This window comes from Trachemys scripta, chromosome 2, assembly GCF_013100865.1.
Source record: "Trachemys scripta elegans isolate TJP31775 chromosome 2, CAS_Tse_1.0, whole genome shotgun sequence".
In the NCBI taxonomy this organism is placed as follows: Eukaryota; Metazoa; Chordata; order Testudines; family Emydidae; genus Trachemys; species Trachemys scripta.
In genome coordinates this window covers 149,439,948-149,455,469 of record NC_048299.1, presented here as the reverse complement: position 1 = coordinate 149,455,469, position 15,522 = coordinate 149,439,948, and the positions used below count along the sequence as shown (strand labels likewise).

The 15,522-nt window shown below is 42.0% G+C and overlaps 1 protein-coding gene across 1 annotated transcript in view; it reads right to left on the bottom strand.

Moving 5' to 3' along the window:
• The window catches only part of EBF2 (EBF transcription factor 2), a 171,899-nt gene that overhangs the window by 44,861 nt on the left and 111,516 nt on the right, over nucleotides 1-15,522 (bottom strand). Inside the window, exon 7 of the mRNA XM_034761824.1 lies at nucleotides 2,232-2,313. Within this exon, the coding sequence (XP_034617715.1) occupies nucleotides 2,232-2,313 (82 nt within the window). The remainder of the gene's footprint in view (nucleotides 1-2,231; nucleotides 2,314-15,522) is intronic.

Below are 15,522 nucleotides of genomic sequence, written 5' to 3'. Positions count from 1 at the left end.
CTCCGAACTTGCTGGCTCCCATTTACGAGTCATAAGATGATTTTTCTTCCTGTTTCAGATTTTTTCTCAAATCTTGGCAGGCAACATCTGGGATCAAAATAACAATCTATGCTCCTTTGCTGATGGGAGTGGCTATTAAAAAGTCAAGGTTTATTCGCTGACAGTTAACAGAGTGTTGTATCCAAGATATCATCAGCATTCCCTAAACTTAGACTAGGAGATAACTGTGGAGTATCTGAACCCCTTGAATGGTAAATAGAATTGGTCTAGTTACTATTTATAAATAACTATTTTTCCCCACTAAAAATTCAACAAAAATGAACAGGATTTTTTGTTTTGGTCTTGATATTTTTCTCTGACATTTTTGAGCTTTGCAAATTGAAAACTTTTGTTGTGTTTGTTTTCAGCAAACAGAATGTTCAGTTTTCAGTGGAAATCTGACAATTTTTGACAGCGATCCTTTTTGGGAACATTTCTATTTTGTCAAACAAAGCCATTTTCTGTCCAAAAAACCATTTTGATGAAAAATTTTCGACCAGCCCTAGCAATAACTTTCAGTGCAAGAAGAGTCTTTAATGATGATGGCCGTTGTATACAGAAATATTTAGTGCTCATGAGGCTCTCATTTTGGGCACCTAAGTAGCAGTTCCCATTCTTTTTTCAACCTGCCCCTTCATCTTGAAAGCACTTTACAAACACCAAGTGTCCAGTCCTACAGCCCTTACTCACACAAGTAGTCCCCCCACAACATCAGTAGAATTATTCATGTGAGTAAGAACTGTAGGATAGAACCCAGTAACCAATCCTTACAATGTATCTTGTAAGTAGGCATGTTTAATTTATATTTTATAGATGGGGAAACTGAGGCACCAATCCGTTATTGGGACCTGGCTGAGGCCACACAGCAAAACAAATACGGAGCTAGGAGTCTAACACATGAGTGCAGGTCTTGCAGTCCCATCCTTATTCTTCCAGACATTGTGGCCTTTCCCAACTAGACCACGCTGTCTCTGCAGTAGAGCAGCTTGGCTGAGAATTTTGTTGCTGATACATGAGAGAGTAGAATCCTGCTCATTCTCCCCTAGCTGTATTGGCTTTCCATGCATTTCTCTTATGTCCATCACTGCAATATCTAGATACCAAAGTTAATAAACTAGGCCTCACAAAACTCCCATGAAATATGATCCTCATTTTACAAATTGGGGAAACTGAGGCACGGAGCGGTGGCGTGATTTGCTCAAAGGGCTTCACAGGAAGTCTGTGGCAGAGTAGAAATTATCCCCAGATAACAGGTGGAAAATCTGAGGCACAGAGACGTGGAATGACTTGCTCAGAGTCGCACAGAGTGTCAGTGGCAGAGTCAGGGACAGAACCTAGATCTCCTGACTTGTAATTCAGTAACCTAGACACTAGACCACATTGTCTCTCTGTGCATGGTCCTTTACTACGGTGACCTCTAGAATGTCACTTTTCTAACCACAGAGAGTGCTCTGCAGTGCTTCCAGGCAGCATTAGAAATGGTTATAATTTGTGTGAGGGATGAATTACAGGTGCAATATTTATTTATTAAATCTAGTTGCTTAAAAGATTAGGGGTGAGAGAGGAGAGACTGTATCTGCCTTTCTCCTCACCACTGTTTGCAACCTGACACACTTCACCTCCCTCTGTGTTTTTATTAGCTGGTATTCTCAATACATCAGCGACAGCTATGATGAAACCAGTGGCAGATTTCTCTGCAAAGCAGCTGGGCCATTGTCCCATGGGTCTTGTTGCTTTGCTGTGCGAGATCTTAAAGTGACCACGACTATTTTGGCTGCTGTTTTTAAAGAGGCTGAAAGGGAGGGTATGCACGAGTTAAAAAGCAGGGGAGAGTGGGGAATAGAAGGGAGGGATGCTTGTGTACCATGTACAGAGCGACTTTGAAAAATTCTGAGGCATCTAAGTATCACAAACATGATCCCTGCTGTGGGTGTGAGTGCTTTGCCTGAGGGTGTCAAATCAAATATCCACTACTGGTTGGTACAGTACATTGCCCCCCCTTGGGGATTCGGGGGGGAGGGAGGTTTGAAGAAAAAAAGGTTTAAATGCAGCAAATGAAGAAAATCTTTAACAATATCTGAAGCGGTTTATCATTTACTGTCACCTTGTTTATTATGAACAATATAGGTGAAAAAAAAGGAAAAGAAAGGAAAGCAGACAACTTACTTAATGTCAAGTCTCCTAACACTTACCTGGAAACGTCTCATGTCTCTGGGGTTCCCTGCTGTTTTCAAACAATTCTGATTGCACTTGAGGAAAAATTTCAAGAAGAATCTGCAAAGAGAAAGGAATGGGTCACTTCTATTAAGAAGAAACTAACATCTAGTATTATTTACCTGCTTTGCATTGATGCAAGAGTGCATCATAGCGATGTACGTGAGGGTATATAAACAGACTGTCTGAAAAACTTAAAAATAAATCACATTTCTCTCTGAAATTTGTTACTTATAAGTACCATCTAATATGATTATAAATGAAATAGGAAATTAAATATCCTCTTTGGGCAAGGTCCTTAGTTGATGTAAGTCAGCCTAGCTCCATACAGCTACACCGGTTCATACCTGCTAAGAATCCGGCATTCTATTTTTTGCAGTGTCCTTACTTTGTGTTTAGCCAGTTTCTCTTATTTCTTCTGTTGTCTGTGCAGGTCTTTTGTGCAACAACATCAGAGGATAATACTATTATAAAAACCAAAAAAATTGGCAGGGTAACTCTGGGGCAGGTGAAAAACCTGAAACTACTTTAAGCTCATTAAAAAAAAGCTGACCAGATTTCATGTTGACAGTTAGTTACTAAGTTTTATTAAAGATAAACAGAACTGTTGACAGTCCAAATTACAATCTTACATAATCGTAAGAGAGAGGGTGACAAAAACAGAAGTTAAGGGAATATAGCAGACCCAATGCAGAATATAGGCGATGATTTAGAGTAGGTAAACATACTGGTGTTGTTAAAGTTATCAATGATTTTTTTTCTATCAAATACACCGATCCTTCATGCTTTACAATTCTGCATGGTCATAGTTTGTCATTTATGTAAGTTCCATCTCCAGCACTCTAGGCAGAAACTGCCAAACGTTGTGAACCACAGGGCTTGGATATTGCACAGCTTTGACATGCTATCACTAGAGAGCCTGTTCTCAACAGGCCCTTGAGTACAAAAGTCTTCCATGTGAATAAGCAAATCTATCTTTCTAATGATGGCTGCACTGATAAGATTCATGAATTTCAGGAGTGTAAGGGGTTAACAGAATATTTGCAAACATTTGCACTTTTTGGATACAAAATACCCCCCAACCACGCTATCACGATCCCAGTGTGACGGACGAGAAATATTTAAAGTGTCCTCCATCGTGAACATGAACAACTTCCGTGATTCTGTTCTAGTAGCACATTTACATTTGGAGAACAAAACAGGTTTAACTGGGACAAGCAAATTTGTGTAGGCTCTGAGAGGGAGGGAGGAAGCATTAGTATAAGAGAGATTTTAAATAGTTGAAGAATTGGCGTGGAATACAGTGAACAATTTATTTATTTATTTCACTTGCTGAGTGCTTTTCTTACAAAAAAAAAAATTCAGCTTTTGCAGTAAGTTAAAGTCCCAGGTGAGCTAGGCCTATTTCCCTTTCTGTTACTATGACAACGATTTTTTACCGCAGTCCCAAAGTCCCTTCAGAACTCACACATTCATGCCTTGAATTAGAACTTTAAAGGAGAAAGATGTATATTTTCCAGGGTTTACCAACAACAAAATAATAATAATAAACCAGAAATCAACTTTGCTTCCTCACCTCACTTTTTATTTACACCTCTCAAACATCCACTCCCCCCAGCACACAAAAGAAATACTTAGGAATCGGATTCCTTTCTGTGTCTCTCAATAAACAACTGCAATCCTCCCTACAAGCCCCTCCCCACCCCCGAAGAGATTAGAAACATGGGCCCACAACAAAAATACCCTCCTATGGGGTTCTGCTGCACTAAAGGGTTCCATTATTTTTAAACCAATCTGAACCTTTTCTGACCCATTTTCTTACAAGTTTTCCTTTGTGAAACAATCATTTTATCCCCATCATTTGCTGCTAGCTTTCCCCTTGCTCACAATTATAGAACCTTCTTGGTTCTTTGTGTGATAAAGGTAAAAGCACAGTGTCCATACTGCAGTCTCTTTTCACTTTGGTATTCAAGTTCAGCAGTGAAAGATGGATCAATGCTCCGTTGTCAGAGGGCAACTTCTATGAACAGAGCCCTAGTCATTTGGTTGTACATAGAACCAAAAATCATACATGTTTTACGAGCAGAGCTAAGTGAATGCAGCAAAAACATATTCATTAATATTCTTGCAAATAAGTCCTGTTGATTCCATTTGGTGTGCAATTCGTGGCCCCTTTTATCTGAATTTTTTGGTGAGAAAAATTTTATTTGCAAATATGTTTCCAGAAAGAAAAAACATTGTGCATACTAGCACACGTGAATATTTGCAAGTTCAAGCCAGAAACGCTCTCACTTGCAAACCCTCTTTTTGCTGCATTCCAACAATTACAAATGCTCGCAGATAATCTGCAAAAAAACAACGGGACCTCTCCTGTTTAGGAAGCTTAGGTCATCCAAGCAGGGAAAACAAATAATGCCATGTGACCGAAGCAAGCAACTACCCCGAACAAATATTGGAGACCATTTGCCAAGAAATCATGAGCTAACTATTCATAGAGTAATTGCAAACAAAGTCTTAAGAATCATAACCTGTTTGGGGGTAACACACAAACAGAAATAAGGGCTAAATTAATCAGAAAAATTATTTCCAACTTCATTTTTTTCCCCTCTCTCCCCACCTAGGTCCAAATAGACAGAAATTCAACCCAAGTAGAGTCTCCTATAACCCAGGAAGGGAACCAAACCCAAAATATTTGGAGCCAGATCCTCGATGGTGTAAATCAGCAAAACTCCATTGAAGTCTGAGCGACCAACCGAAGATCTAGGCCATAACTTTCTTTTTTTTAATTAAAGAAAACCATTCATTGCTCCTTATAGGCCTGATCACCCCCAGGCGATGCCAAGAGCCCTCATCTCTCATTGACCTCTTTGTAATGGAGACCGTTCAGCACACTGAGGCTTTGGGGATCTGCCCCAAGATACTCAACAACAACTAGTGGTTTGCAGTGCTCCACCCAAGACATTTTAAGGGGCCTGACTTTCAGGAAGTGCTGAGCCCCCGCCCTGAAAATCAGACTTTAACGTGTCTTAAGCTGAGCCCCCCAAATCATTAGGCCTGAAAATCTTGGCCTGGGTATTTAATATTTTAGTATTCTAGTATCATTCTGCCATTGCCTGCATTGTGGCTTATGGCAGTTATATTTTCTTTAGAGCCCAGTGGATATACTAATGTGCTTAATGTTTTCCCCCTGGTTTTAGGCTTAAACACATGCACAGAGGAATTTTCATCTTTCCTCCAGTTAAATCAGGTGGCTCACTCTCTCCTTTCAGATATTTTCCAGTCAATTTTAACTGCAACTGGGCACCCGTATAAAGTATTCGGCCTGTCATTATATATATCCATATATATTTTAAATGGTTGCATCTGGGAAAGGCATTAATATTTATTGAGGCATTACAATAAAAATGAAATTTTTTGGTGGGGGAAAACAAAGAGGAGGCAAGGCTTAACATTGAATGAAGTTGATTTAGGGGTGACCGGAGAATTACAGCGGGGCTTTATTAATTTTTTTAAATTAGAACCTTTAGCAACTTTTTGGACTTAACCCACACATGCATCAAGAAAAGAAAAAATTGACCCTGTTTCTTAGCTGGACTTTGTTCCTCCATAAGGACCATGCTCGCTATGGGTTTAGCAGACTGCTGAGTTTCCAGCCAAGAAGTGAGAAATATGGCTCATTCATACTGTATATCAGCGTTCGAGGCACTGAGGAACAAGCAAGCTAACTTTGAATGACTACCACTAAATATCTGGCAGGGCTATAGAAGACTTGGGTATTTTAATGCATATACATCAAAAATAATTAAGAGATGTTTTGGGTCACCATTTTTAAAAAAAATTCGTTTTTCTTCCTACTCATATTCGGTTCCTCTGTCCACAAACAGGGAGGGATTTGGAGGTGTCATGTTGGAAGACCCTGCACATACTACCAAAAATCTATTTTAGGATCCTGCTGTCACCAATGATTGGTAAGTATTGTACCTCTACGAGGCTCCGTATGCGGAAACAGAGAATGGTCTAGTGGATAGGGCACTGGACTAGCACTCAGGAGACCTGGATTCGGTTCTCAACCTGGCCACAAACTTCTTGTGGGACTTTGGGCAAGTCACTTAATGGCCCGTGCTGTATAGGAGAAAGTCAGACTAGGTGATCACAGTGGACGCTTCTGGCTTTAGAATCTATTAATCTACCCAGACCTTCATTTCCTAGCTGTAAACTGGGGGCAGAGACTGCCTATTAGAGGGTATACATAGAGCTAAGCACAAATCTCAGCTGGCATATCTAAGCACTAATAAAATACTAACAATATAACTATTTAAAAAAACCCAATGAAATCAGTTCCGCTCTACAAAATGCTCATATTCTAAAGGCCTGATCCTCTGAGGTGTTGATATACCTCAGCTACCATTAATCTTAGAGCTGAGGACAGTCAGCACCTCACAGCACTATGGTTTGATGACACAAGTACATACAGCAGTGGAAATAATGAAGTGCAACGTATGGACGTTACAGCTTGTGGCACTGAAGACCAGGCAGGATTTTAGCAGCCAGTAGAAGCAGAGGGAGGGCACTTAGCAATGATTAATTGGGAGGTCATTCTGACCCGTAAGGAAAGGCATGGCAGAAAGGATGCCATTGGGAGAGGGAGAAAGAGATGAAGGGCCAGAAGACAGAGCAAGAAGCCGGGGGCAGAGAAATGAGCTCAGAATTGTGGAGAGATCTGGAGGTGACCAGAAACCGGAGCTGAATGCAGACAGAAGTGCAGAGGGTAATGCTGGTGTCAGGACCTGATCCCGAGCTCATTGCCAAAGACTCACAATGATGTCAACAGGATTCTGATCAGGCTGAGAGAGGCCACTTTCTTGGATTCCCTGGCATTTAAAAAGATATCCCTGCCCCACTCCCTTTTAAGTTTCAGGGCCCAAATGTCCTGCAATTACCTTTTATCTGGGACCCTGTCCAGCACACACAGCATCATGCAAGGAGAGTTCTTGCCTCTGCCACTCCCTGCAAACCGAACGGCTACAGACAGGGCCTCCTATCTGGCATTTGCCAGGGTGGGACTCAGTAGAACAGGTCTTTTCCGTCACTCACTCTCCTAATCCCATAGGAACATGATCTAACATTTCAATGGGAATGCTTCCATGCAACATGGGGGGGCGGTGTCTGTGGAAGGCTGTGGCAATGCCTATCCTTCCTTAATCTCCATTCTCCAGTGATTGAGAAGAGTCGGGTTCAAAGCCCACTGACGTCAGTGGCAGTCTTTCCATGACTCCAGCGAGTTTTGGATTGGGACAATAAAGAGCAACCCAACATGCAGCAGAAGGATGTTAATTTTTTTAATCAATTAAAAAAAAACCCACAAGATTTGGGACTTGTCTATCTTCCCATTTGGAGCCACAGAAAGAGGTAATGACACTTCATGTTTTGATAGCTCCATCCTGTGGCTTCTAAAGTGTTTTATAAACTTCAGTTAATTTAGCCTCACTAAGCCTTGTGAGGTACAGCAGATGTGGGTGACTGTCACCATTTTACAGATGAGGAAAGTGGGGGTCAGAAATGGGGGAGGAATTGCTCCCCACCACCTGGGATTAAAGCTGGGATTAGAACTCAGCTCTCTCAGTCCTCTGCCTTACCCACCCTTCCTCTCACCATTTGATAGCCTGCTTGCAATAGTGCTGCCGTTTCAGAGGTGAAATATCAGGAGAACTCCAGATACGTGATTTCATCCTTGTAAGTGGCTCTCCTGGGCATTAAAAAAAGAAAGCACTTGAAAAGCAAATCCAGAGACAAATTGGGTTTATTTGGCTTGCTGTGGAACTTGGACTCACAGCCCTAGTAACTTTCTCGCATGAGAATGTACCTACTTAATGTTTTCCAGCAAATCCTATGCTGCTGTCATGTAACTGGAGATAGTGAGATGACGACATCCTGCCTCCAGAAACTGAAGGGTTACCAAAAAGTCAGAGAATTAATTTAAAAGAAAAAAGGTGTGCTGCTATTTTGAATAGCCTTGTTTTAATGTAACTATATTAATTTTAAACACCCCGAGAACCACATCAGAAGTATCATAACATGAAGGGTTTGACACCAACTTCACCAAAGCAAGGAAATTCTGAGCTCAGGGTCTCAGTCGTCTCTTAAGTCACCCATGTGTGTCTTGGAATGGCAGGCTCTGAGATCAGTGTGACACGTAACCTTACCCGATGCTACAACACAAAAGGAACAACAGGACAAATTGGAAGGGTTTATTCTGAATTTCCTGCTTTGGTGTGGACTCGGGTCTTGCGCATTTTAAGTAGGTGTTTAAAATTGGTTAATTGCATTTATCTGATATCATCAGCATCATCTTGATGAATATCTCAATATCTTCTGTATAATCTGCACATTATTGGCTGGAGTCATTCTGCTCTACGTCAGCACAGATTATTAGATTATTATCAGTCAGAGGACCACCCACTTTTTCAAGAGTTACAGGCATGGGACATTTCACTACAGCAATCTACGTCATACGTGCACTGTACTGGTGTAAGTACTGATGGATGCTACAATAATACCCCTTCGCATTTGTACAATACTTCACACACCACAGTTAATTTATCTTCACAACACTTCTCTATGCTAGCTGCTACCTCCTACCCCCGGTTTACACATGTGGAAACTGACACATGTAGGTCAAGTAACTTGCCCAGGTTTGTAGAGGGAGCCACTGCTGTCCTCGGGAATAGAAACCAAATGACTCAGTCCCAGATCTGTGCTCAGGGCACTAGACCATGCAGAGATTCCAGTTGCACAAGAGAGGCTTTTTAAGCATGCACATTGTGGCTCCTTTCTAGGGTCCCCCCAACATTGCGTTGGAAAATCAGGGAGCACTTCACTCCCGTCAGATAAAAATCGCCTGCTCCAATCCACAGGGATTGAGCTACCGGGGCACCGAACGGCAGCCCCACTTCTTCTCTCCAACCAGCCCTACGTCGTCGGTGTCGAGTCTGAGCAAGTGCTGAGCACAGAGCTCCTGCTGACATCAGTGGGAGCAGACCTGCATGCGGGAGGAGCGCAGAGATACAGCAGGGGTGTCAGAGAGTCTGATCCAGTCTCCTCATTCAATTCTAATACGTACCGGAACCATCCTCCACATTCTTGAATCCCTGCTCTGCCTGCCTCTATTTTCCCCAGTTTAGACAAAGGGTATGTCCACACTACAAGGGTTACAGCACTCGGGCCTAGACACTTGCTACAGTGACGGAAGGGGTTTTTCTGTCCACCTCCTCACAGTGTCTATCCCAGGGTGTAGGTCAGCTTTACGACGTTTCACACCACTGAGTGACCTAGCTCAGTCTCAGTTCAGGCCTCAGACTCCTTCTGCCCAGCTCTCAGGCTCTTCCTCTTCCCAAACCGCTGCTTTCATTTCCCTATGAGTTTCATGACACCATCCTTACCAATTATGACAGACACAGTCATCTACATCTCTACCAAGTTACCCCTCTCTTCCCTCCATGTCCTTCCTTGTCCCTTAGCCTTCCAGCATGATCTCCGCTGATACCCCCATTTTACAGAGAGGCTACATGATTTCCTCCAAGGGTTCTGTGGAGCACTGGGAACTGAACGCAGTTGTGCTGAGTCCCAGTCCAGTGCCTTACCCACAAAATTGTCCCTTCTCACACATCCGGTCTCTCTCTAGAACATGTTCTGGCCAAACTGGGGCTTGTGAGCCGCATGCACCTCTTCTACCATTCAAATGCGGCCTGAGTATGCTCCCACGTACCCACCCACCGCCATTCTCCACTTACCAGACTGGGCTGGGGGAGCTCAGGGCTTCTGCCCCATGGTGGGGGGATGAGACTAGGGGCTTCTGCCCTGCAGGGATGGAGGTCTAAGGGATTTCACCCCACGGAGGGTCATTGGGGCAGAAACCCCGTGCCTGGCAGGCACCGCCCTCTGGGGCAGGCCGTGTGTGTCTTGTAGCTCTCAAACTTCTGAAGATTATTGTATGTGGCTCAATAAATTTGGCCACTCCTGCTGTAGAATAAAACACAACATTCCTTGCTGTCCTGCGGCGGGGGGTGTTTTTAAGAGCTTATTTAAATTCTAAACTAGCAATAATCAAATGTAAAGGTACAGCACATCACCCAAACCCAGCCATGTACATATCAGTAAATGCGATGTTTATAGGAACATATTTTGCACATTCTTTGCTTTATACACTAATTTCTTCTCTGAAATAGATGATGTTCCACTGTCAGCGGACAACGACAGACCTATAAATCCAAGGCTCCAATTCTCGCCCATTTGGTAAACAATTCACTTATGAGGTCTTGCAAAACGATCCCTTCTTCAAGGAACTGGGATTGTATGAGCGTGCATTGCCTGTGACATACACAGGCACTTCTCAGTGCTGCATGCAGTTATTTGGCATGGCAACACTCACTGAGAAAGAGAATCTCCAAGGAAAACCTCCTTGTTTTTTTGCACTCTGATGAAAATCTGACACCATTAATGAAAATAATAATTGAACTCTATGGACTCGAATTGAAAATGAAACACAACACTAACAGCGTGTTTGTAATTGCAATTGTTCTCCAAAAAAGCCTTTTGAGGGCTTTTTGCAATATTAGCAGTTTCCCTTTTTCCTTCGGGTTTTCCTTCTGCTCCAAAACTTTCCAGTAACTTACAAGACAATGACTGGGAGTTTATTTATTCAGTAAAATCCAGATTATTCACACCATTTGGCCCATAACCAAATGTCTTAGCATAATCAGAAGTCAGTACACAGGAAGTCAATAAAAACAGGGGATTGGGCTGGCTGCTTGTTGGAAAGGAATGTTCAAATATTATTCTTATTTGTACAGTAGTACTTACAGGCGCTAGGTGATGGGTAGTCACATCATAAGAGAATTTATAGTCTAAAGGGAGAAAGCAGACAAAGTGAGGGAGGAGGGATTATTATCCCCATTTTACAGATGGGGAATTGAGGCACAGAAAGATTTGCCCAAGATCATAGAGCAACTCTGTGATCAAGCTGTGAATTAAAAGAATGTCTTTCTCATCCCAATCTTTGCCTTTACTACTTCCTCTCAATAGAAAAACAGTGGTGACATTTCTGTGTCTCAAAAACTAACTCTGAACGGGATTTCAGATGAAATTCTCCTCCATTACATCTGCACTTTGTGCTACACAATCTCAGTTACACCCCTGCCAACTTCTATAGCGCTCTGTATTTTTGGTTACATCTATACCTTCTTCTGTGGTGCTTTACCCTTGTAGCTACACCGTACAGATGTCTGTAGTACTATTTTGTCCGAGTTATATTTTGCAAACCCCATTGGCTACAAAGAGATTTGCATGAGGTGCAAGCGAGAATAGAATTTGACCCCCATTCATTTTCTCCAGTGCAGTGATGATTGTTGGGAAAGTGCAACATTAAGTTATTTGATGCCCATCTAACCCAGTGAATTTCTCTTTGGATTCTTCCACCACCCCCTTCACAAAAACAATCCATGCTAGGCTGAACTGTGAACACCAATTACACCAACAGTCTTTTTGCTGCTGATTGGTCCACTGGTTTTTACTATTGCTGCCAGATGGTAGAGGCCAGAGCATAAAAACTCTCTACCCTGCCATTAATTCAGCACTTGGTAATAACTTTCCCGTGACTCCAGGAGATCGGAACATTGGGCAGACGTGAATGTTCGGAGACAGAATCAAGGTTAGGCACCTATTTTACACCTGCCAGAGTGGATATCACTCAGATGAATGCTCTCACTCATCTATGAAGTCAAGAGCATTGCGTGCCCCTAAACTGTTGTTGTATGGAATAAATATGCATTCATTTGCTGAGGAAGCAGGCTGACATCCAAGCACCTTGGATCCATATACATCTTTCCCCTTCCTCCTCCAAGGTCTATTCAGTTTGTAGTTTTACACCTATTGTACTTATGGGTCTACTCACTGATGACCTTGAATCTGAACACTGATGTAACATTATATTCCTATGACAGATTTATAGATTGGCAGATAAGGGTGCATTCCTTCCCTAAGACAGGACAGCATCCAATGTTTGTTAGCATCATTAAACTAAAACTGACTTTTCACCTGCTCCCATACCATATGCAGCTGCAAATTTTTAAATTAAACTATGAAGCCATGCATAAATTTACATATATTACAGACTAGCCTCTCCATTTAACATGCAAATGTACTCCAATGTTTCAGAACACCTTCTGTCGCTAATTAATTTGCTGAATTATAATTAGACTAATCCTGCATAATTAATAAGCACAGATTTTTTTTTAATTTCTAAGCAGCTTGATGAGATCATTCACTTCCTTCTATAAACTGCTAAGTAACTGTTAAAAAAAAATCTGGAAAGAACATATGTGAAAAGGTATGTTTGATGTCGCATACAAATTCAAACTAGCGGACAAAATACAAGAAAGTCAGGATTAATATAGGTATATGGATGAAATGAACATTCAGACCATTATTTTCAGGGGCAGAGACTAATGTGCTCTTTGTCTCTGTGTTTTCTTCCTTGGGCTTTTACCTTCTGAGATCATAGACTGAGACGGGAATAGATTACAGAACCGTATGTAGCATTAGGAGATGATATGATATTAACACGCCCCTGTATATCAAAACACTCTCCCCGTACATGCTGTGTGAGGATAAGCTCCTTTGATGGTATTTGGAATTGTTTTCATTTCAGCTGCCAAAACCAACGGAGATCATTCTAGTGAAACGATTAAGTGTCATTAGTACTGGATCCATTCAGTAATGATTAAAACGAAGGGTCTCGCTTTAATGCAGAAGAGCTTAGTCTCAAACAAACATGTGTGTCAAAGTGTTCCAAAAAAAAAAAAAGTGCCATTGTATAGCGCAACAACATAACTCGGTGTCTATTCCCGACTTGCAAGACTACCCTAAATGCATAAAGGAGGCCAAGTATTGAGATCTCAACAAGTGATTTAATTGTGCAGAAAAGGGGGAGCCACACACACAAAAAGGAAATCTGTGGACTGAGCAGACAGAGTTTTGTGGCATATTTAGCAAGCGATCATGCAAGCTAGAAATAATACAGGTTCAGCTTGTAAGGTTCTTATTTCGTTTTCACTTAGCCCTTAACTCAATTAGCACCCCCGCTGAGCCAGGAATTCAGGATTTGACCCACACAGAAGAGATCAGGGGGACATGCATTCCCCTTTCTGAGACATTATTGAACCATTTAGAATCCGCAAAGAGATAGTTTGGGAAGGGGGGTGGATTTCAGTTAGTACCACCCCAAAACACACACATATACAAATAACTGAGATCAACTGCTCTCACGCCAACAGATACATTGGTTTGGAAAGGGGCATGATGCACCAAGACGTTGAAAAACTACTAGTGATTTTGGCTAGCCAACTAGGGACACAGTAAAGGGGCCTGATTTTCAGAGGGCAGGTGCTCAGCATTTTCTGTCAATCAGGCCTCCTCACCCATTTTAGGTCTCCTCATAGAAGACTGATGTGTACAAACCTTAGATACTTAACTTATATTTAGCCTCAGACTCAAGGCCAAGTTAGTTAAGGAGAAGAAAAGTTATCCAGAAGTTCTAAACTGCACCAACCACCCACACTGAATCCTAACCATCTGACTGACAGAGTGATGGCATCAGACTAACACATGGCTCCGTGTCATCTTGGAGCTAGACAATACCACTAGAGGAACAGCTCCTGTAACAATTCTTTGCTGTATTAACTTTAGGTGGCCTCCATATACAGAACTTTTCCATAGCCACTTAATGTGCCCATTGGATGCAATCAGAAGTCCAAAAAGATGAAAATAAATAGAAAGGTGCTTTTTTATTTCTTTTATAGGAGATCTCTCTCTTTATCTATCTTTAACATATCTATCTCAATAGGTAAGATAGATACTGAGTAAGGACTTCAAACCAAAACAAACCAATGGAACATGGACCCAATCCTGGTTTTTACACTGGGCTGAGTAGGGGCCAGAGAGATTAGCCCTCGGTCCCACAGGGAGTCCAAGGCAGAGACAGGAACAGAACTCAGATCTCCAGTGTACCAATTCAGTCCAGTGTACACGATTATTTTTTTGAGTCAATTCTTGCAGCAAAGTAATGAAAATTTCCTGGTGCATTTTCCAGTTCTAACGTGGCCACCAATAAATTTCAACATCTCGGGGGTTATTGATTTTCAGCGTTTCCTACCATCGCACAATTCCCTGACTATGGAAATGGTCATTAGTGATGTTGAACTAACATGGGGTCCAGGAAAGATTTCAGAATTTCACTTTCAGACTTCTTTGGTGCCCCCTCAAAATTGGCTGTTCTGTGGAAGCAGAGAAAATGACCAGCCTTAACTTTTTCTGTTTGCTTAAAAAATATTCTGAAGCCATCTTTAGCTATGCTTTAACATTTTGCACAGAAATCAGTTAATTTTCACTAGCAAAACAGCAGATTTTTGAAGAAATTCATAAAAGTTTCATAGTTGGGGCAATATGAAATAATTTCTAATACTGTATGTACTGATTTTTTTTAAATCACAAATTTAAAGTGATTCCAACTTTCATTGCAAACACTTCATCCATCTCTTCTTGCAAGTGTAATTAACCTTTTCAGTACCCTTTGATATAGTATATGCATGCCAGAGGGTTTGGAAAGATGCAGTATTTCAGGTGGGAAAATAACCACACATTAGAGCCCTGCCTGGGACTATTTTTAATCCCGCTCCAACCTGCTCCTGCTATTATGGCAGCGGGTCGTGCGGGATCCTGGTCCTGCTGCAGGGCTCTACTGCACATCAAATGAGAAAATATAAACGTGAACTGTATCTATTGGCAATGGGTTGGTGTCAAAAAATGCAGCATTTGATTTGGAGAAGTTTCCTGAAGTTCAGATGCTTTTCCAGTTTGAGTAAAAAGATTCTCTTCTCTTACTTCAATTTTGCATCTTTGTTTGGCTCAGTTAACATGCTGATGGTGCTCAAGAACATTTTACTTTGCTTGTTTCTAGCCTGAGATGTTATAAAGATACACAGGACATAGGCCAACATGTTCAGAAATGTAGGGTTACCATACGTCCTCTTTTTCCCGGACATGTCCGGCTTTTCGGCACTCAAACCCCCGTCCGGGGGGAATTGCCAAAAAGCAGAACATGTCCGGGAAAATGGCGGCTCTGTTTAAGAGCCGGGCTGCCTGAACGCTACCGGCTTCGGGCAGCCCCCTTGCCTCCGGACCCTGCGCCGGAGCCCGGGAGGGGAAGTGCCCGGC